This window comes from Lutra lutra, unplaced genomic scaffold (assembly GCF_902655055.1).
Source record: "Lutra lutra unplaced genomic scaffold, mLutLut1.2, whole genome shotgun sequence".
Lineage (NCBI taxonomy): Eukaryota > Metazoa > Chordata > Mammalia > Carnivora > Mustelidae > Lutra > Lutra lutra.
In genome coordinates, this window is record NW_025923840.1 from 170649 (window position 1) to 191951 (window position 21303).

Consider the following 21303-nt stretch of genomic DNA (forward strand, 5'->3'; position numbering starts at 1 on the left):
AGGAGACGGAAAACAGCACTCCTCCCTTCCCCAAGAAAGACATCAAACTCGTGGGAGCTGGGCAGAAAACCCAGATAGGAAGAACCTCCCACGTACCCCTGAGCACACCCCTCCACGCCGTGGCCATCCTAGACACACAATCCAGACGGAAAAGCCTGTGCTACTGCCTGCTAGCCAACTGAGGTTCAAATCCTGAGGAGCTGCAACCAGGGTCTGCAGATCTGGTGTGTGTTCACCTCGCCACTAACTCTTCTGCGAGTTTGTGTCTGAGGACTTTGGTCTCAATGACTATACCCACAGTCCCTCCACAATGGTGCCTCCAGAACCATACCCCATCACTGGGCCTGCTCTCCAGAAGAAACTCTACCCATCTCAGTTGCCACTCCCTTTAGGTTAGGAGAAACCTGCATGCCCCTGAGCCCACCACAATTTCACAGGTTGCTCTGGAAAAAATTTGCAGTCTGACACACCCTCAGCACCTACTTCCAGGAAGATAAGCAAGTCAAAGGGCCTGAGTCCAAAGATTGAATGTAACATATCCCTAAGACCTCATACAAACACTAGCTAAGTTTGCAAGCCTCTGTCCCCAGAGGCCTGTTCTCGAAAAACAACATATGGTCCAATGTGTGGTCCCTGAGCCATTCAACAGAACCCCTCCTGTCCCAAGAAGGAAACCTTGCTCCTGGGAACGGGGTCCAACCCTTAGGCGAGGAGAATCCTGCATGACCCCAGAGATACCACCACAGTCTAAGGTCTCCCTGGAGACCAAGCAGCATTGTGTCCCATCAGACTGAGAACCTCTGTCAACTCAGATCACTTGGAACTTCGAACCAGAGCCAGCGGATCAAAGCAGCCCAGTTCCTCGGTTGCAATGCTAACATGAGCTGGGCTTTCCACGCATCCATTTGGAGAGCTTTGATATCGAAACTTTCCTTATGGGGGTCCCTGGAGCACTCTAACCGGACTTACCCTGTCCTGCAGTAAGACACCTTACTGTATCGAGCAGGTCCAAGCTACACCTTGGAACAGCCTCCAAGGCTTCTTGAGGCCATCCCACCATTTGTTGGCCATCATGCATATAAACTCCAGCATGTGCAGACATCTCCCACTTGCCGTTCCTCAGGCGCTGGAGAATTCAAAACAGCCGCTCCACATTAGAACTTCCATGAGCTCGGCACTGAACTTAAAAACAGATCTTGTGTTTTCCACACCACAAATACTTCATTGGACAACTTTTATTTTTAATTCGTTCCCACTATTCTGGCTCATTTTTTTTTATAGATAACTTTTTAACCTATTTACCATCACAGTGAGATGTCCAGTACATCAAATTCCATAATAGCCTTCTAACCTGAACTTTTTGATACATACACCTGTGTTTTTCTTTTGCATTTCTATTTTTTTTTTAATTTCTTTCTTTTTAAATTTGGGTTTAGTTTAATCTAGTTTATTCCTTTTTTGCTTTTATTTTCTAATATTCATATAGAGTTAAACTTCAAGGTAATCCCCTTTCCCCAATCAATGCTACACCTATAAGTAAACCAATTTTTAATCCCCCTTTATCTTAGGAAAGTTGAGTCCTTTAACAAAGATATCAAGATATATCCAGGAAGAATCAAAACAACCTTCCTCAACCACACTGAGAATTTATAACCACTCTCCCATCTTTTTCTTCCACCAGCGTTTCTGTGTTTTTGTATTTGTCCTGATAGTATATAAATCTTACATTTGGGGTTCTTTTTGATGAGGTTCTTCCTTTATTTTCTTATATATATATATTTTTTTTTCTCTTGTCATATACTTTTATCAGTCTTTTTGTTTGTTTCTTTTTGTTTTTGTTTGTATACTTTCTAAACCTTACCTTGGGGCCCATTTGGGTTGAACCTTCTCTTTTATCTTCCATTTCTTTCCTCTCTCTCTCTCTCTCTTTTTCTTTTTCTTTTCTTTTTGCTCTCATTTGGGTGGGGAATCCTGATTGCTCAGAAGCATTCCAGGGTGCACCTTGACTGCACCACGGTCGATACATCCAGCTACATTCGTTCAGCCATCTCTCACCAAAATGACTAGAAGGAGGAATGCCCAAGAGAAGAAAAATACAGAGGATGGGCCTTCCACAACAGAGCAAACGACTATCAACATAGACAATATGTAGGAAAGAAAATTCAGGCTAACAATTATCCAGGCAATAGCTAAGTTGGAGAAAGCCATGGATGACTAAACAGAATTGATTAGGGCTGAACTGAAAACGACCAGAGATGATGTTTACAATGTTAGGGCTGAGCTGAAAGCTACCAGGGATGAGGTTCACAAAACTCTCAATGAGTTCCAATCTAATCTAAATTCTCTCAAAGCTAGAGTAACTGAGACAGAATTAGTGATCTGGAGGACAAACAGATAGAGAGAAAGGATCAGGAGGAAGCCTGGAACAAACAGCTTAGAAGCCACGAAAACAGAATCAGGGAAATAAATGATGCCATGAAACGTTCCAGTGTCAGAATTATTGGAATCCCTGAAGGGGAGGAGAAAGAAAGGAGTCTAGAAGATATAGTGGAACAAGTTCATCATGACAATTTTCCCAATCTCGTGAATGGAACCAGCGTTCATGTACTAGAGGCTTAACGGTCTCAACCCAAGATTATAGATTCCAGAAAAGCATCAAAGCACCTAATATTCAAATTGAAGAATCATAATTGTAGATATAATCTCTTGAAGGCGCTAGGACAAAAAGGCAACTAACTTACAGTGGAAAGCCCATCAGAATAAATCAGACCTGTCCACAGATACCTGGCAAGCCAGAAAGGACTGGCAAGATATATTCAGGGCACTAAATGAGAAGAACATGCAGCCAAGAATACTTTATCCAGCAAGACTGACATTCAAAATGTATGGAGAGATAAAGAGATTCCAAGACCAACAAGGCTTAAAAGACTACGCAACCACCAAGCTGACACAGCAGTAAATATTAAGGGGGGTTCTATGAAAGAGGAAAAATACTAATAATTGCATTGAACAGAAATATAGAGACGATGTACAGAAAGAAAGACTTCAAAGTAAACACGATGTCAATAAAAACATATCTATCAATAATCACTCTCAATGTGAATGGCCTAAATGTGCCCATAAAATGGCACAGGGTTGCAGATTGCATAAAATGACAGGAACCATCCATACGTTGTCTACAAGGGACCCATTTTGAACCTAAAGATACACCCAGACTGAAAGTGAAGGGATGGAGAAGCATCTTTCATGCCAATGGGCCTCAAGAGAAGGCTGGGGTAGCGAGTCTCATAACAGACAAACTAGATTTTAAACTAAAGACTGTAGTCAGAGATACAGAAGGACACTCACTACATCATTCTTTTTTTTAATGTATTTATTTATTTTTTTTAATTTTATAAACATATATTTTTATCCCCAGGCATACAGGTCTGTGAATCGCCAGGTTTACACACTTCACAGCACTCACCATAGCACATACCCTCCCCAATATCCATAAACCCAACCCCCGTCTCCCAACCCCCCTCCCCCCATCAACCCTCAGTTTGTTTTGTGAGATTAAGAGTCACTTATGGTTTCTCTCCCACCCAATCCCATCTTGTTTCATTTACTCTTCTCCTACCTCCTTAACCCCCCATGTTGGATCTCCTTTCCCTCATATCAGGGAGATAATATGATTGTTGTCTTTCTCCGATTGACTTATTTCGGAAGCATGATACCCTCTAGTTCCATCCACATCATCGCAAATGGCAAGAATTCATTTCTTCTGATGGCTGCATAGTATTCCATTGTGTATATATACCACATCTTCTTTATCCATTCATCTGTAGATGGACATCTAGGTTCTTTCCATAGTTTGGCTATTGTAGACATTGCTGCTATAAACATTCGGGTGCACGTGCCCCTTCGGATCACTATGTTTGTATCTTTAGGGTAAATACCCAGCAGTGCAATTGCTGGGTCATAGGGTAGTTCTATTTTCAACATTTTGAGGAACCTCCATGCTGTTTTCCAGAGTGGTTGTACCAGCTTGCATTCCCACCAACAGTGTAGGAGGGTTCCCCTTTCTCTGCATCCTCCCGAGCACCTGCCATTTCCTGACTTGTTAATTTTAGCCATTCTGACTGGTGTGAGGTGATATCTCATTGTGGTTTTGATTTGTATTTCCCTGATGCCGAGTGATATGGAGCACATTTTCATGTGTGTGTTGGCCATCTGGATATCTTCTTTGCAGAAATGTCTGTTAATATCCTATGCCCATTTCTTGATTGGATTATTTGTTCTTTGGGTGTTGAGTTTGCTATGTTCTTTATAGATTTTGGACACTAGCCCTTTATCTGATATGTCATTTGCAAATATATTCTCCCATTCTGTCAGTTGTCTTTTGGTTTTGTTCACTGTTTCCTTTGCTGTGCAAAAGCTTTTGATCTTGATAAAATCCCAAAAGTTCATTTTTGCCCTTGCTTCCCTTGCCCTTTGTGATGTTCCTAGGAAGATGATGCTGCGGCTGAGGTCGAAGAGGTTGCTGTCTGTATTCTCCTCGAGGATTTTGATGGATTCCTTTCTCACATTAAGATCCTCGATCCATTGTGAGTCTATTTTCGTGTGTGGTGTAAGGAAATGATCCAATTTCATTTTTCTGCATGTGGCTGTCCAATTTTCCCAACACCATTTATTGAAGAGGCTGTCTTTTTTCCATTGGACATTCTTTCCTGCTTTGTCGAAGATGAGTTGACCATAGAGTTGAGGGTCTATTTCTGGGCTCTCTATTCTGTTCCATTGATCTATGTGTCTGTTTTTGTGCCAGTACCATGCTGTCTTGATGATGACAGCTTTGTAATAGAGCTTGAAGTCCGGAATTGTGATGCCACCAACTTTGGCTTTCTTTTTCAATATTCCTTTGGCTATTCGAGGTCTTTTCTGGTTCCATATAAATTTTAGGATTATTTGTTCCATTTCTTTGAAAAAAATGGATGGTACTTTGATAGGAATTGCATTAAATGTGTAGATTGCTTTAGGTAGCATAGACATTTTCACAATCTTTATTCTTCCAATCCAGGAGCATGGAACATTTTTCCATTTCTTTGTGTCTTCCTCAATTTCTTTCATGAGTACTTTATAGTTTTCTGAGTATAGATTTTTAGTCTCTTTGGTTAGGTTTATTCCTAGGTACCTTATAGTTTTGGGTGCAATTGTAAATGGGATGGACTCCTTAATTTCTCTTTCTTCTGTCTTGTTGTTGGTGTAGAGAAATGCAACTGATTTCTGTGCATTGATTTTATATCCTGACACTTTACTGAATTCCTGTACAAGTTCTAGCAGTTTTGGAGTGGAGTCTTTTGGGTTTTCCACATAGAGTATCATATCATCTGCGAAGAGTGATAGTTTGACTTCTTCTTTGCCGATTTGGATGCCTTTAATTTCCTTTTGTTGTCTGATTGCTGAGGCTAGGACTTCTAGTACTATGTTGAATAGCAGTGGTGATAACGGACATCCCTGCCGTGTTCCTGACCTTAGCGGAAAAGCTTTCAGTTTTTCTCCATTGAGAATGATATTTGCGGTGGGTTTTTCATAGATGGCTTTGATAATATTGAGGTATGTGCCGTCTATCCCTACACTTTGAAGGGTTTTGATCAGGAAGGGATGCTGTACTTTGTCCAATGCTTTTTCAGCATCTATGGAGAGTATCATATGATTCTTTTTCTTTCTTTATTAATGTGTTGTATCACATTGATTGATTTGCGGATGTTGAACCAGCCTTGCAGCCCTGGAATAAATCCCACTTGGTCGTGGTGAATAATCCTTTTAATGTACTGTTGAATCCTATTGGCTAGTATTTTGGCGAGAATTTTTGCATCTGTGTTCATCAAGGATATTGGTCTGTAGTTCTCTTTTTTGTTGGGATCCTTGTCTGGTTTTGGGATCAAGGTGATGCTGGCCTCATAAAATGAGTTTGGAAGTTTTCCTTCTATTTCTATTTTTTGGAACAGTTTCAGGAGAATACGAATTAGTTCTTCTTTAAATGTTTGGTAGAATTCCCCCGGGAAGCCGTCTGGCCCTGGGCTTTTGTTTGTTTGGAGATTTTTGATGACTGTTTCAATCTCCTTACTGGTTATGGGTCTGTTCAGGCTTTCCATTTCTTCCTGGTTCAGTTGTGGTAGTTTATATGTCTCTAGGAATGCATCCATTTCTTCCAGATTGTCAAATTTGTTGGCGTAGAGTTGCTCATAGTATGTTCTTATAATTGTCTGTATTTCTTTGGTGTTCGTTGTGATCTTTCCTCTTTCATTCATGATTTTATTTATTTGGGTCCTTTCTCTTTTCTTTTTGATAAGTCTGGCCAGGGGTTTATCCATCTTATTAATTCTTTCAAAGAACCAGCTCCTAGTTTCATTGATTTGTTCTATTGTTTTTTTGGGTTCTATTTCATTGATTTCTGCTCTGATCTTTATGATTTCTCTTATCCTGCGGGGTTTAGGGTTTCTTTCTTGTTCTTTCTCCAGCTCTTTTAGGGGTAGGGTTAGGTTGTGTACCTGAGACCTTTCTTGTTTCTTGAGAAAGGCTTGTACCGCTATATATTTTCCTCTCAGGACTGCCTTTGTTGTGTCCCACAGATTCTGAACCGTTGTGAATTCATTATCATTTGTTTCCATAAATATTTTCAATTCTTCTTTAATTTCCTGGTTGACCCATTCATTCTTTAGATGGATGCTGCTTAGTCTCCATATATTTGGGTTCTTTCCAAATTTCCTCTTGTTATTAAGTCCTAGCTTCATAGCATTGTGGTCTGAAAATATGCAGGGAATGATCCCAATCTTTTGATACTGGTTGAGACTTGATTTAGGACCAAGAATGTGATCTATTCTGGAGAATGTTCCATGTGCACTAGAGAAGAATGTGTATTCTGTTGCTTTGGGATGAAATGTTCTGAATATATCTGTGATGTCCATCTGGTCCAGTGTGTCATTTAAGGCCTTTATTTCCTTGTTGATCTTTTGCTTGGATGATCTGTCCATTTCAGTGAGGGGAGTGATAAAATCCCCTACTATTATTGTATTATTGTTGATGTGTTTCTTTGATTTTGTTATTAATTGGTTTACATAGTTGGCTGCTCCCACGTTAGGGGCATAGATATTTAAAATTGTTAGATCTTCTTGTTGGACAGTTCCTTTGAGTATGATATAGTGTCCTTCCTCATCTGTTATTATAATCTTTGGCTTAAAATCTAATTGATCTGATATAAGGATTGCCACTCCTGCTTTCTTCTGATGTCCATTAGCATGGTAAATTATTTTCCACCCCCTCACTTTAAACCTGGAGGTGTCTTCGGGTTTAAGATGAGTTTCTTGTAGGCAACATATAAATGGGTTTTGTTTTTTTATCCATTCTGATACCCTGTGTCTTTTGATTGGGGCATTTAGCCCATTAACATTCAGGGTAAGTTTGAGAGATATGCATTTAGTGCCATTATATTGCCTGTAAGGTGACTGTTATTGTATATTGTCTCTGTTTTTTTCTGATCTACTACTTTTAGGGTCTCTCTTTGCTTAGAGGACCTCTTTCAATATTTCCTGTAGAGCTGGCTTGGTATTTGCAAATACTTTAAGTTTTTGTTTGTCCTGGAAGCTTTTAATCTCTCCTTCTATTTTCAATGATAGCCTAGCTGGATATAGTATTCTTGGCTGCATGTTTTTCTCATTTAGTTCTCTGAATATATCATGCCAGCTCTTTCTGGCCTGCCAGGTCTCTGTGGATAAGTCTGCTGCCAATCTAATATTTTTACCATTGTACGTTACAGGCTTCTTTTCCCGGGCTGCTTGCAGGATCTTTTCTTTGTCACTAAGACTTGTCAATTTTACTATTAGGTGACGGGGTGTGGACCTATTCTTATTGATTTTGAGGGGAGTTCTCTGAACCTCCTGAATTTAGATGCTTGTTCCCTTTGTCATATTGGGGAAATTCTCTACAATAATTCTCTCCAATATACCTTCTGCTCCCCACTCAGTTTCCTCTTCTTCTGGAATCCCAATTATTCTAATGTTGTTTCGTCTTATGGTGTCACTTATTTCTCGAATTCTCCCCTTCTGGTCCAGTAGCTGTTTGTCCCTCTTTTGCTCAGCTCCTTTATTCTCTGTCATTTGCTCTTCTATATCGCTAATTCTTTCTTCTGCCTCTTTTATCCTCGCAGTGAGAGCCTCCATTTTTTATTGCACCTCATTAATAGCTTTTTTTGATTTCAACTTGGTTAGATTTTAGTTCTTTTATTTCTCCAGAAAGGGCTTTTATATCTCCCGAGAGGGTTGCTTTAATATCTTCCATGCCTTTTTCAAGCCCAGCTAGAACCTTGAGAATCGTCATTCTGAACTCTATATCTGACATATTACCAAAGTCTGTATTGATTAGGTCCCTAGCCTTTGGTACTGCTTCTTGTTCTTTTTTTTTGTGGTGAATTTTTCCGCCTTGTGATTTTGTCCAGATAAGAGTCTATGAAGGAGCAAGAAAATACTAAAAGGGTGGCAACAACCCCAGGAAAATATGCTTTAGCCAAATCAGAAGAGATCCAAAATTGTGAGGGGGGAGAAAGGGATAAAAAGGGGTTCAGAAAGAAAAAAAAAACTATTAAAAAAAGAAAGTCGATAAAGAAAAAATATAAAAAGAGGAAAAATATATATATATATATATTAGATAAACTATTTAAAAAACGTTAAAAAGAAAACGGTAAAAGTTAAAAAAAATTAACAGAAGAAGAGAAAAAGAAAATAAAATTAAAAAAGAAAATAAAATTAAATTAACTGTAAGGCTAAAACATCTTGGGGAGGAAGCCATTAGTTACGTGCTTTGCTTTCTTCTCCTCTGGAATTCCACCGCTCTCCTTGGTATTGAAACTACACTCCTTGGTAAGTGAATTTGGTCCTGGCTGAGTTTCCCGTTGATCTTCTGGGGGAGGGGCCTGTTGTAGTGATTCTCAAGCGTCTTTGCCCCAGGCGGAGTTGCACCGCCCTTAACCGGGGCGGGCTGAGTAATCCGCTCGGGTTTGCTGGGTTTTCTTTCGGGAGCTTTTGTTCCCTGAGCGCTTTTCGTAGAGTTCCAGAGGGCGGGAATGAAGATGGCGGCCTCCTGGTCTACCGCCCGGAGGAGCGAGGGCCTGGGGCCCCACTCCTCAGTGCGCCCTCAGAGAACAGCGCCCAATAACTCCCGTCACCCTGGCCTCTGGCCGCGCTCCAAGCTGACCGAGCCTGCTACCGGTTCAAGGCAACCCTGAGCTGAGAGTCACTCCTCGGCTCTGTCTCTGTAGCCGGCTTCCCCGTTCTAATACCGGTAAGCTCTGTGACACTCAGACACTCCAGATCCTTCTGCGACCCTGCGGGACCTGAGGCCGCGCTGACCCCGCCTGGGCTTCACCCCAGTTAAGCCTCTGGAGCGATATCCCTCAGTGGAACAGACTTTTAAATGTCCTGATTTTGTGCTCTTTTGCTCCGCTGCTCTCCGGGAGCCGGCCCCTCCCCCCGCGATCTATCTTCCTGTCGCTTTGGATTCACTTCTCTGCCAGTCCTACCTTTCAGATAGTGGTTGATTTTCTGTTTCTAGAATTGCTGTTCTTCTTCTCTTCAATCTCCCGTTGGATTTGTAGGTGTTTGCAATCTTTAGATAAGCTATTTAGCTGATCTCCCGCTACCCGAAGTAGTCTCAGCCTGCTACTTCTCCGCCATCTTGACTCCTCCCCCTCAGATCTTAATGTTTTCTCCATACATGTTAGTGACTCTAGGCTCCATGCAGTGGTCTTTGTGTCTACAAATATATGTTGTCAATGTGAGATATTTTTCTCACTGGATGGATATTGCCCAAATTAATTTGTAGAGAACCCTATGTCCTTGGATTAGATACAAGTACTTGAAAGGATTGGGCATTCTAAAACTGTCAGAAAGATAAAAACTAACATAAATATGTTTCAAATTCATATGATCTGGGCAAATAGACTTGGCTTTAGTCATCAGCACTAAAAATAAAACTGTCATGTAGATGTGATCTACATCAGCACTAAAAATAAAACTGTCATGTAGATGTCAAGTAGTTCTGATCTCTATTCAAAATTTTAAAAAAATTGCTTGGAAGTATGACAAGCTTTCATGTTTTCTAATTTTTTTTAAATTTTTATTTTAATTAATTTTTATTTTATATTTTAAAATTTTATTTCAATTCCAGCTACTCAACACACCATGTTATATTAGTTCCATATGCACTGTACAGTGATTCAACACTTCCATCCATCACCTGTGCACATCAGGACAAGCACAACCTGCAATCCTCATCTCCTACTTCACTGATCTCACCCCATGTCTCACACAATTTTTATGGGTATTCTCAGTGAAACTGTTAGGAACAAATTACATTAAATAGATGTAAATAAAATTAGAAATTTTAGATAAAGTCTTAGTCTTCCAAATCTTTCTGGTAAACTAAAACTTTAATGTTTTGATGAGTTAGGTCAATTTTTTTTAAATTTCTTTATTTATTTGACAGAGAGAGAAATCACAAGTAGGCAGAGAGGCAGGCAGAGAGAGAAGGGGAATCAGGCTCACCACTGTGCAGAGAGCCCAATGTGGGGCTCGATCCCAGGACCCTGGGATCATGACCTGAGCCGAAGGCAGAGGCTTTAACCCACTGAGCCACCCAGGTGCCCCAAGTTAGGTCAATTTTTAAATGAAATTACTTTCATTAAATATCTAGATCATTACTAGGTAAGATAATACTAAGTTATTAATAAATGAACATGAGTTCATCTCCTTTTGGTTACCTTATTGCAAAGAAAGTGGGCTTGTTTCTAAATGCATTCTGGGCTTTCCTGAAAGATTGTTTAATGAAGAAGCACATATTTCAGCAAATTATGAAATGCATTCATAAATTTCCCAGCCTAAAGAATACTTGTTCACAGTTCACAACTGCTTTCTTTAAAAATGAAAGTTTCCAAGGGTTAAGAATTCTAAGTAATGTAATGAAGGGTACTGAAAAGAATAAGAAAAAATAACTCAGAATGCAAAGAAGGTAATATGTGTGTTTTTCATAACTAAAGGAATGAGAAATGGAAATCATCCCCCCCCCCCGCCCAGGGAAAAAAGAAAGGAATTTTGTTTTACAGCAAAGCTGGTTACATAAAGAGGGTAAACTCAGGAAAAAAAAATCAAAATGTAAAAGAACAAGTTGTAAAGTTGTAAAGCCTTCTAAAAAGGGAATATTGGAAAGGAATGATATGAGTGATCAGGACGGTCTAAGATTGGAATGAAGAATTTCCAATCAAAAGTAAGCTGGTAAAACATCAGAATTTGGGCTGCATGGTAGCTCAGTGGGTTAATCCTCTACCTTCGGCCCCAGTTGTGATCTCAGGGTCCTGGGATTGAGTCCCACATAGGGCCCCCTGCTGGGCAGGGAGCCTGCTTCCTCCTCCATCTCTCTCTCTCTCTCTCCCTCTCTGCTTACTTGTGAATTCTTTCTGTCAAATAAATAAAATAAAATCTTTAAAAAATCAGAATTTGGTTTCCCTTTCTGAAGAGAATGAAGGATTTTGTGGGTTTTTTTTTTTTTTTAATTTTCTTTGGAATATTAGCCCTCTTAAGAATCTTTGACCTGGAACATTCCAAAGGATTTGCTAAATTAATTTAGCTTATTTGATATGTTAAATTACATGGGAAACATTATCGAATAAAACTTCCTACTAAGTTTTTTTTTCTATTATAGTTGTAAGATTGTGGCACATGTAAATAAGGTCCATTCCAGTTCGACAAAACATGGCTCCTCATTGCCAGATGCAGGCCATCCTGATGCCCCTGTAACATGGCACCTGTTTCCTTCTGAATTGGAGAGAAGAAGGTGGGTAAATAATGGGACTGTTTTAGAGAAAGAGTCAAGCTAAGGGAAAACGAAGACAACCACTTGGTTATTCCCAGATGCCTGCCAAACCCCATTTTTTTTTCTTTTTTTTTCATGTCTTCACCCACAACTGGGCATTTAAGATGATTCAAAGGATAAATGGACATCAGCGGGAAGCCTTCTAAAGCAGAAAAAAAAATGAAAAAAATGTTTACCAGTGGTGTCTAACTTGTCAGGTCCATAGTCCTGAACAACTTTTTGTCTCCAGAAGTTTTGGGCCTCATTCCTGTGGACTCTTTGAACACATGCAGCTGGCTTCATTCCACTGCCACTTAGTAGGGTTTGTCATATACCCTCGTTGCTGTTTCTGTATTTTCTGCATCAGTTAAAGCCTTTCCCTGACAATAGGCTGATGATTGCACTATGGCAAAGACCCTGTTAAAAATGGGTTTCCCCTTGGGGCACACTTTCTGTGATCTCCAGTGACAAGGGCACATATTTCACTGGACAAATCACAGGAGCCTTTAGGAAATCCTTGCAGACTTCATTGAATTGTCTCAGTGTACAACCTTTTACTGATCCATTGTGTTGCATGCTGGTCTATCCAACTACTGTAAGTCTGTGATGTCCAGTGCTCAAGCCTGCAATCAAGAGGTTATGGAAGACTTCCTATATCACAGTTAAAAAGATCCTCTCCATCACAGTTTAGAGCCTAGACTACTGTAAGTCTGCTATGTCCAGTGCTCAAGCCTGTCATCAAGAGGTTATGGAAGACTTCCTAGGTAACAGATAAAAACATCCTCTCCATTACAGTTTACAGCCTGGTAATTAAATATTTGAAACACATCATTAGAGGAAGACAGCCCTTGAAAGCCAGTAAAAGAGGGACTTTGCTAAATCTCCTTCTCTAAAACTCAAAGATATTGAGCCTATGGTGCACATCCCACAGCTACAGAAGTCTACCCCTGACAACTGGTCCTACACAGACACTTGATATTTCTGAATCTACTTGGAAGAAAGTGAAATAGCTGACATCTAGGTAGACCATTCTCACCCAAGACAATCGATCAAGACTCCAAGTTTTGACAAAACATGTGAACCTTTATCTCCCTTCTCTTTCCCTTCATTCTGGCAATGGCCTGGAACGGTAACACCCTCATCTGTATTGTCCAGTTAATTACTACAGCAGTATCCTCTGGAATTTAGAGCAACCATTTATTTCAGGCTACCAGAAAATTCAACCCTGGTATGAAAAATACTCAAGCTGAATAAGACATCTCATTGGTTAACTTCCCTACATTCATGTTCCGAGTTAGAAGGGAACTACCAGGAAAAATTGTGTTGCAAGATTCATGCCTTTGGCTAGCCTTACTTCCCAGGTTAGGGATAAACGTAGATGGAGTATGATCAAGACCTTGTCCTTCATTCTCGAAATTTTTGCAGATCCCCTTGTCAAAGCAATGTCTGCCCAAAAGAATCCTTACACTCTGGCAAAGGAGTTCTTGAAGAAAAGATAGCCCTTAGTTATCTCTTAGCTGAGCAAGGCTGGGTCTGTGCTGTAGACAACAGCATTTGCTAAACCCCGATAAACAGTTCTGGGGGAATTTGAAGCTCAATAACATCAGATTACTGAGAAAGCCACGTGGCTTAAAAGAGTGGCTCCTTCACCAGGGCCTTTCTTACTCATTTGTTTTTAATTGCTTTGAGTCTTGGAGTACATAGCCTCAAATTGCACTCCAAACATTGGGAATTATCTTGTTTATTGTAATCAATATAATCTGTGTGGTGCTTTATGTTTTATCAAAAGCTCTAAATACAAATTCAGAGACACTAACCTGTACACAATGATCTAAGACTGGAACATCAGAAAAACATACAAAAAGAAGATCATGACCAACTCAAAAATTGTAAGCCTTCAGTCGTGGCCTGTGAACATCACAAGGGTTAATCAGAAAGGTCAAGAACTCTGAATACTACACTGAGGAACAATAGTACTGTGAGCGCTTCAGAGCAGTTGCCAAGAGTTGTGTTAAAGCCTTAAATTTAGAGCCCATATCTCAATTGAGAGTCTGATCAAAAGGTGGGGTTGTCATAAGTGACTCTTAATCTCACAAAACAAACTGAGGGTTGATGGGGGGAGGGGGTTGGGAGAGGGGGTGGGGTTATGGATATTGGGGATGGTATGTGCTATGGTGAGTGTTGTGAAGTGTGTAAACCTGGCGATTCGCAGACCTGTACCCCTGGGGATAAAAATATATGTTTATAAAGCTGTAAAAAAAAAAAAAAAAAAAAGAAAGAAAGAAAGAAAGAAAGAAAGAAAGAAAGAAAGAAAGGATGAATACCCAAGTTTTGTAGCAACATGGACGGGACTGGAAGAGATTATGCTGAGTGAAATAAGTCAAGCAGAGAGAGTCAATTATCATATGGTTTCACTTATTTGTGGAGCATAACAAATAGCATGGAGGACAAGGGGAGATGGAGAGGAGAAGGGACTTGAGGGAAATTGGAAGGGGAGGTGAACCATGAGAGACTATGGACTCTGAAAAACGATCTGAGAATTTTGAAGGGGTGGGGGGTGGGAGGTTGGGGGGACCAGGTGGTGGGTATTGTAGAGGGCACAGATTGCATGGAGCACTGGGTGTGGTGCAAAAATAATGAATACTGTTATGCTGAAAAAAATAAAAAAAAAATTAAAAAAAAAAGTGGGGTTGTTGAAAAGGAAAACCACAAGTTCAAAATGCCCTCACATGGCTTAAGGCCCTGAGTTGGTTAGCCAAGAGTTAATACTGACCCAACTGCAGTTTCATCATCCAGAACTATATAACATTTAGCCAGCCCAGGTGGGAATTTCTTGGACAGCGCTAGGAAGTCTACTGATTGTCCTCCTATGTTTACCTTAGGAGGGCGATCTTGTCTAAAACAATGGGTTCCTAGCTGATTATGTTTTGTTTTCTCTCTTGATGTATTATTCTTAAGATTTATTTATTTGTGGGGGGTCAGAGGGAGAGGGAGAGTGAAACACAAACAGGCTCTCTGCTCAGCACAGATCCCTGTGAAGGGCTGAATCCCAAGACCCTGAGATTAGGACCTAAGCCAAAGCCAAGAGTGTGACACTTAACTGACTGCACCACCCATGTACTCCATCTCACAGGCTATCTTGGAAGTCTTTTCTTTATTGTGGCCTTTTGGAGCGCCCCTCTATCTACTGGATAGGATACTATCCAAGTCATTAGTAGATCAATTAATACTGCCTTAGGTCTTAAAACTAACTGGGTTGCATTTGTTTGATTTCACAGATTCTTATTTTGTGCATTTACCTTTGCTTACCTTTTATATACCATAAATATTTACCTGTGTTTCACCTGGACTGTGATGAAGATCCCATGAAATTATGTCAGTGAAAATGCTTGCTGCGGAAAACATAACGAGGGTGAATTTATTCATATACTTAAATTAATGTACATCTTATCCTAAAAGTAGCACATGTATGATCACAGAGTCAGCCCCAAGGTTTCAGTTCTAGGCGGTAGAACTGTTAGCGAACAGAGAGCAAAGCATAAATTTAATATAACGACTGGGCTATGTGTGCTGTTAGTTTTGATTTTTCTGGTGATCAGAGAAAAATAAAATGGAGTGTTAAGTTCCCCAGTGAGCAGTATGGTAAGGAGAAGTTCTTGTTTATGATGTATTTCACTTGACACTTATTTCTCTAATGAGAATCTCCCAAGGTCTTCTCATACAACAAAGCTAATGAGGGCATTTCTGTTCATGCGATTCCACAGAGGACATCTAGTGCTGGTTCTTGGAGCTTTTTTTTTCTTTTAGTTTTTGAGAAAAGCTTGTTCATATGTATATACACTATACATGAAAGCCCAGAATAGTGAGTGATTCTGAAGAGAAATAAAACTCATCTTTTCCATGATTTTAACCAGCCTTGGTTGAGAAAGAGCACCTAGACACATATACACATTTCACTATGCAAACTGTTCTCTTAATGTCTGTATGTCAATTGATGCATGATGTTAAAAAATTTTTTTATTTATCTTTTTTACAGTTTTAATGTTCATTCCAGTTATTTAACTTGAGATTATATTATTTTCAGGTGCACAATATGATGAATAAAGTCACTGTATGGAAAAGAAGGAGACATTAAAAGAACTTTAAATTTAGCTCTTTAGGCTATTTTAACACTTACCATAATTATGCTAACATTTTCCTTCTTGGGATTTACACCCATGCCTATACCTCCAACCCACTTCCAGAACACACCTGCTGCCAGTCCCTATGCAGAAAATCTCTTAGGGGCGGTCTCCCACTGATTATTTCCAGGGCACGCCAGTGACTTCGGAGCGGCCAGGCAGCCCCTGGGCAGCAGAAGGGTGGTACGGTGGGCCTGCATGGGGGACGCAAAGGTGGGGTATGAAGCAGCAGCAGGGAGGGGAGGCAGATACCAGAAGCGTACAGTGAGGCAGCAGGGGCAACGGGTGGAGCAGCGGGGAAGCAATGTCACTGGGCCACAGTCACAGTGGCATTGGGGAGGTGCAGTGGGGTGGCAGTGGCATTGGCAGGGCACAGTGTGTCAGCAGCAGTGTGGTGGGCTGAAGCAGGACAGTACTTGAGTGGGGGTTAATGGTGGGGGGCGGGCAGGACCAGCAGGGCGGCGGTCTCATCATAGTAGGGCATGGCAGCGGCAGCAGGGCAACCAAAGAAGGGGCAGTTGCCTTGTGTTCACTGGCAGCAGCACCAGGCCAGCGGGTGGTGGGGCGGGGAGGGGTCAGGGTCAAGGTGGCAAGAAGGGGTGACTTGGAGAGTAGTTGGGGAGGGCTGCAGTGGCAATGGGGGTTTGTGCAGCAGGACAGCAAGACCCTGGGGTGCGGTAGCTGTGATGGGCGTGGTGTGGCAGTGGGAATCAATGACAACTCATTGGGGCACTGGGGCCATCATGGCATGGGGTAATAGGTGCAGCCGTGGGGCGGAAGGATGTGGCAGCCAGGTGATGACCCTATGGTAGGGGGGCGGGATCCATGGGGGAGGGAGCAGGGGTCACCAGAGGCAGGTGAGGGGACAGCCAGGCGGTAGTGGCACAGGGAGCGGTGGAAGGCCAGTGGTGGTGGGGGAGCTGTGTGACAGCCAAGTGGGGCAGCCCTGCAGCAACTGTGGGGGGTGGGTGGAATCTAAGCTGAGGCAACCGGCAGTGGGGGTGGGACATGCCCGGAGGCAGCGGCTCTGCAGCAGTAGCAGTGGGGCGGGCGTGGTGGGCGGGCCCCGAGTGCACTGCATGGGGGCGGGGCAGCAGCAGTTAGGCGGGTATGGTGGGCGGGCCCACAGCACACATCAAGGGAGCTGGGCAACAATGGTTAGTAGGGCGTGGTGGGCGGGCCCATTGTGTCATGGGGGCGGGGCAGCGACAGTTAGGCGAGTGTGGTGGGCAGACCCAACGTGCATGTCAAGGGGGCGGGGTGCCGAAGCACGGCAGAGGCCAGGTGCACAGGGTAGGCGCAGAGCGGCAGCAGCTGAGGTAAGGCGGGCAGTGTGAGGGGCACAGCACAGTGGCAGGGGTGCATGTGGCGGTAATAGTGTGAGCTGTGCAGGGAGCGGGGCAGATATTCAGGGTGGAAGTAGCGTGGTAATACACCTGGCAGCGGGGAGGCAACGGAGCAGGGAAGGGAGAAGCCCTTAGGCAGTCGTTGCATGTGGGGGGAGGCGGGACCAGCCAGGCATCAGCGGGTGTCAACGTCATTGCATGGTGGGTGGGGTTGCATGGGCCTGAGGAGTTGGCAGCCAGGATATAACACTGAGGAAGGGGGATGGGATCACAGGGGAGGGAGCAAGGGTCATCAGAAGCAGGAATGGGGGCAGGCCGTAGTGGCACTGGGTTGAATGTGAGCTGTGTGGCACCTGGTGGAATCTAGGCGGCAGCAGAGTGGGTGAGAGGGTGAGAGCAGCCCCAGGCAACAATGCAGAAACAGTTAGGATGGCGTGGTGGGCTGGCCCAGGGTTCACGTGAAGGGGGCGGGGCAATAGCAGCGGGGCGTGGGTGTTGGGCGAGCCCACCAGGCACGTCAAGGGGGCGGGGCTTCAACAGTTAGGCAGTCGTGATGGGCGGGCCCGTCCTGCATGTCAAGCGGGTGGGACATCAAAATTAGGAGGACGTGGTGGGAGGGCCCATCGTGCAGGTCAAGGGGGCGGGGCAGCAACAGTTAGGATGCCCATACCAAGGGGATGGGCAGCATCAGTGGGGCAGGCGTGGTGGGCGGGCCCTTTGTGCACGTCAAGGGGGCGGGTCACCAAAGCACAGTAGAGGCTGGGACACAGGGCAACAGAGGAGCGGGGGCAGTAGTGGTAAATGGGGTTGTGTGGGGGGTACAGCAGGGTGGTAAGGGTCATGTGGGGGGCAGCAAGATGGTGGCAGTGTGAGGGTGGCAGGGGGGCGGGCATGTGAAGCAGTAATGCGCGTGACCGTGGCGAGGAAACAGAGCACAGGGAGGGGTAAGCAGCTACTCGTCCATGGCCGGAGAGGGGAGGGACCAGCCTGGCATCAGCAGGATGTCAGTGTCATGGTGTGGCGGGCAAGGCTGCCAAGCTCCATGGAGGCGAGGAGGTGGCAGAGAGGTTAGAACACTCAGGCGGCGGGGCCAGCGGGGGAGGGTGTGGGGGTATCACCAGGTAGCACTGGTACAGGGAGGGGGAGCTTCTTGTGGTAAGTGGAAGCTGCATGACACCCGAGTGGGGCAGCCATGTGGCACCTGTAGGGGGGTGGAATATAGGCAGCAGGGCAGTGTAGGGAGTGTGAGACCAGCCCTGAGGTAGCAGCACAGCAACAGCTTAGCTGGTTGCTGGACCTGCTCATATCGCATGCCAACAAGGTGGGGCAGCAAAGCACAGCAGAGGCCGTGGGCACAGGACAGAGGCGGTGCGGCAGTAAGGGGGTCTGGGGGGGCACAGCAGGGTGGCAGGGGTGCATTTTTAGGGGGCAGCAAGCTGTTAGCAGCACGGGTGGGGTGGACATGCTGGTCAGCCACACGCTTGGCAGACAGGAAGCATCAGAGTGGGGGGAGGGGGGAAGCTAGGCAGTAGTGTCGTTTGGGCCTGGGCAGGACTAGCTGGGTATAAGTGGGATGTCAATGTCATGGCATGGTGGGTCAGGCAGTAAAGCAAGGGCCTGGCTTTGCTGGGCCTGGTGCATGTCTACAGGGCAGGACCATTGATAGCAGAAGCAGTGGGGACCCAGGATAGCAGCGGAGAGGCAATGGTGGTTGTAAGTGGGGGTGCAGTGGACAGGGGTGCAGCATGGTAGGAGCAACTCATGTTGTGGGGCAGCCTAGTGGTACCAGTGCGGGGAAGGTGTAGTAGGACTCGTGGGGTGACAGCAGCGTGGCAACAAGGGTAGGGAATCAGGAAGGCTCCAGAGTGGGGTGCAGGGGTAGCACTAGGTGGTAGCTGCAGGGAGGGGGGCTGGAACAACAGGGGGGGGGGCAGCGTGGCAGGTGGGCAGGCATGCAAGTCAACAGGGCAGGGCTGCACAGGGCTGGGCTACGAAGACCAGCAGCAATGGGACACTGGGCGGCAGCAGATCAGAAGCAGGGTGGTGGTAAGGGGGCAAGGACAGTGAGAACAGGGGATTGGTAGTGGGCGTGTGGGGTACCCGGCAGGGTAGAGGTGCGGGAAGAGCACAGAGGGAAGGTAGCAGCAATGCAGTGGGGCAGCAGGACAGTAATGAGCATGGTGGTGGGCGGGGCAGGAAAGCGTGGCTGCACAGGTGCATGTGGGGTGGCAGGCGGGTGGTGGCGTGGGTAGAAGGGGGCATGGAACCAACTGGGAGGCAGCGGCACTTGGCAACTGCACAGGAAGGGCATGAAGGGTGGGGTAGGGCCTTAACGCATGTCATTGAGGACTGGACAGTGAAGGTCAGTAGTGGCCTGGAGCACAGGGCAGAAGCTTAGCTACAGTAGCAGTGGTAAGGTGGACAGTATGAGGGATGTGCTGCGGATGGCAGGGTCATGAGGCAGGGGCACCCAGGAGCACTGGGAGAAGGGTGGGATGAGTGGGGCGGCAGCAGCAGGTCAACAGGGAGGGAATCTGGAGGCACTGGAGCAGGGATGGGGGGCCGACAGGTGGTAGCATTTCGGGGGTGTTTGGTGGGACCAGCAGGGCAAGAGCATCAGGTTAATAGCTGTGTGGGCAGGACAGGGGCTCTGCACAGCTGCGGCAGCAAGGGGAGTATGCAGTGAAGAAATGGCAGTGGGGGGTAGTGAGACAGCAGTGACTTGAGGAAGTCAGTGACTTAAGGAAGTGCAGTTGGATGGCAGCAGATGTGGAGGCGAAGCAGGGAGTGATTGGCCCGGATGTGGTTGGGAGGGACCAGCGGGGCAGCAGCTGCCTGGCAATGGCATGGCATGGCTTGGGTGTGGGGGGCATAGTGGAGATGGGCAGGAGCAGCAGGGTGACCACGGTAGCAGAGGTGGTGCTTTTGGAAACATTGGCACCAGGCCAGTAGAAGCACAGGAGAGTGGCGCAGCAGGGTAGCAGAGTCCTGGGGGTGCACAAGGGAGTGGTAGGAGCACTGGGGGTGACAGAGTAGGGCATCAGTTGCAACACTCAGGGCAGCAGGGCAGCTATGGTGAGGGTTAGCTCTTGTGGGACTGAGGGGCACTGCTGTGGAGTAGCAGGGTGGAGGGTGCCAGTGCTGGTGGCAGCCATCTGTCAGCAATGGGGGGTGGAAGGGACAGTGGCGGGTGTGTGGGGCACAGCAGGGTGGCATTTGGGGCATGGCACAGTGGGGTGGCCATGGTACGGGATGTGGGGACCAGCCAAGAAGCAGAAGCACAGATGGGGGGGGCAGTGATTTGGTAGCAGCGCTATCAAAAGCTTTTTCTGCATATGTTGAGATGGTCCTATGATGTTGATCCTTCGTTTTGTGAATGTGACACATCAGTTTGATTTGTGGATATTGAACCGCCATTACATCCCTGTCATTAAATCTTACTGGATCATATCTCTTCCTGTATTCTAGGATTCGGTTTGCTGATATTTGGGTGAGGATTTTTATGTCTATGTTCATCACAGATACTAGTCTCTCATTTTCTTGGGGCACCTTGGGAGGTTTCCATAAGGGCCTCGTTGGCCTCTTAAAATGAGGTGGCGAAAATTCTTTCCTCTTGTTTTTCTGGCAGTTTGAGAAGGCCTGGTATTCATTTTTTTTTCCCCCTGTGGATGATTCGTAGAATTCACCAGTGAAACCATGGGGTCCTGGAATTTTGCTTGTTGGAAGTTTTTGATTTCTTATTTAATCTCCCTACTGGTCATTGGTCTGTTCAGAATTTCTGTTTCTTCAGGATTCAGTCTTGGCAGGTTGTATGTTTCTGGGAATGTATCCTTTTCTTTTGGATTATCCAGCTTGTTGGGGTGTAATTGTTCATAGGACTTTCTTATGAGCCTTTG

General features: G+C 44.8%; 1 protein-coding gene across 1 annotated transcript in view; it reads right to left on the minus strand.

Moving 5' to 3' along the window:
- LOC125092673 (ral guanine nucleotide dissociation stimulator-like) overlaps nucleotides 1-18249 on the minus strand; it is a 61419-nt gene extending 43170 nt beyond the window's left edge. Inside the window, exons 1-3 of the mRNA XM_047717038.1 lie at nucleotides 18078-18249; nucleotides 17334-17497; nucleotides 17074-17136 (exon numbers count right to left, since the gene is read on the minus strand). Of these exons, the coding sequence (XP_047572994.1) occupies nucleotides 17074-17136; nucleotides 17334-17497; nucleotides 18078-18249 (399 nt within the window). The remainder of the gene's footprint in view (nucleotides 1-17073; nucleotides 17137-17333; nucleotides 17498-18077) is intronic.
- Between the last annotated feature and the right edge of the window lie 3054 nt (nucleotides 18250-21303).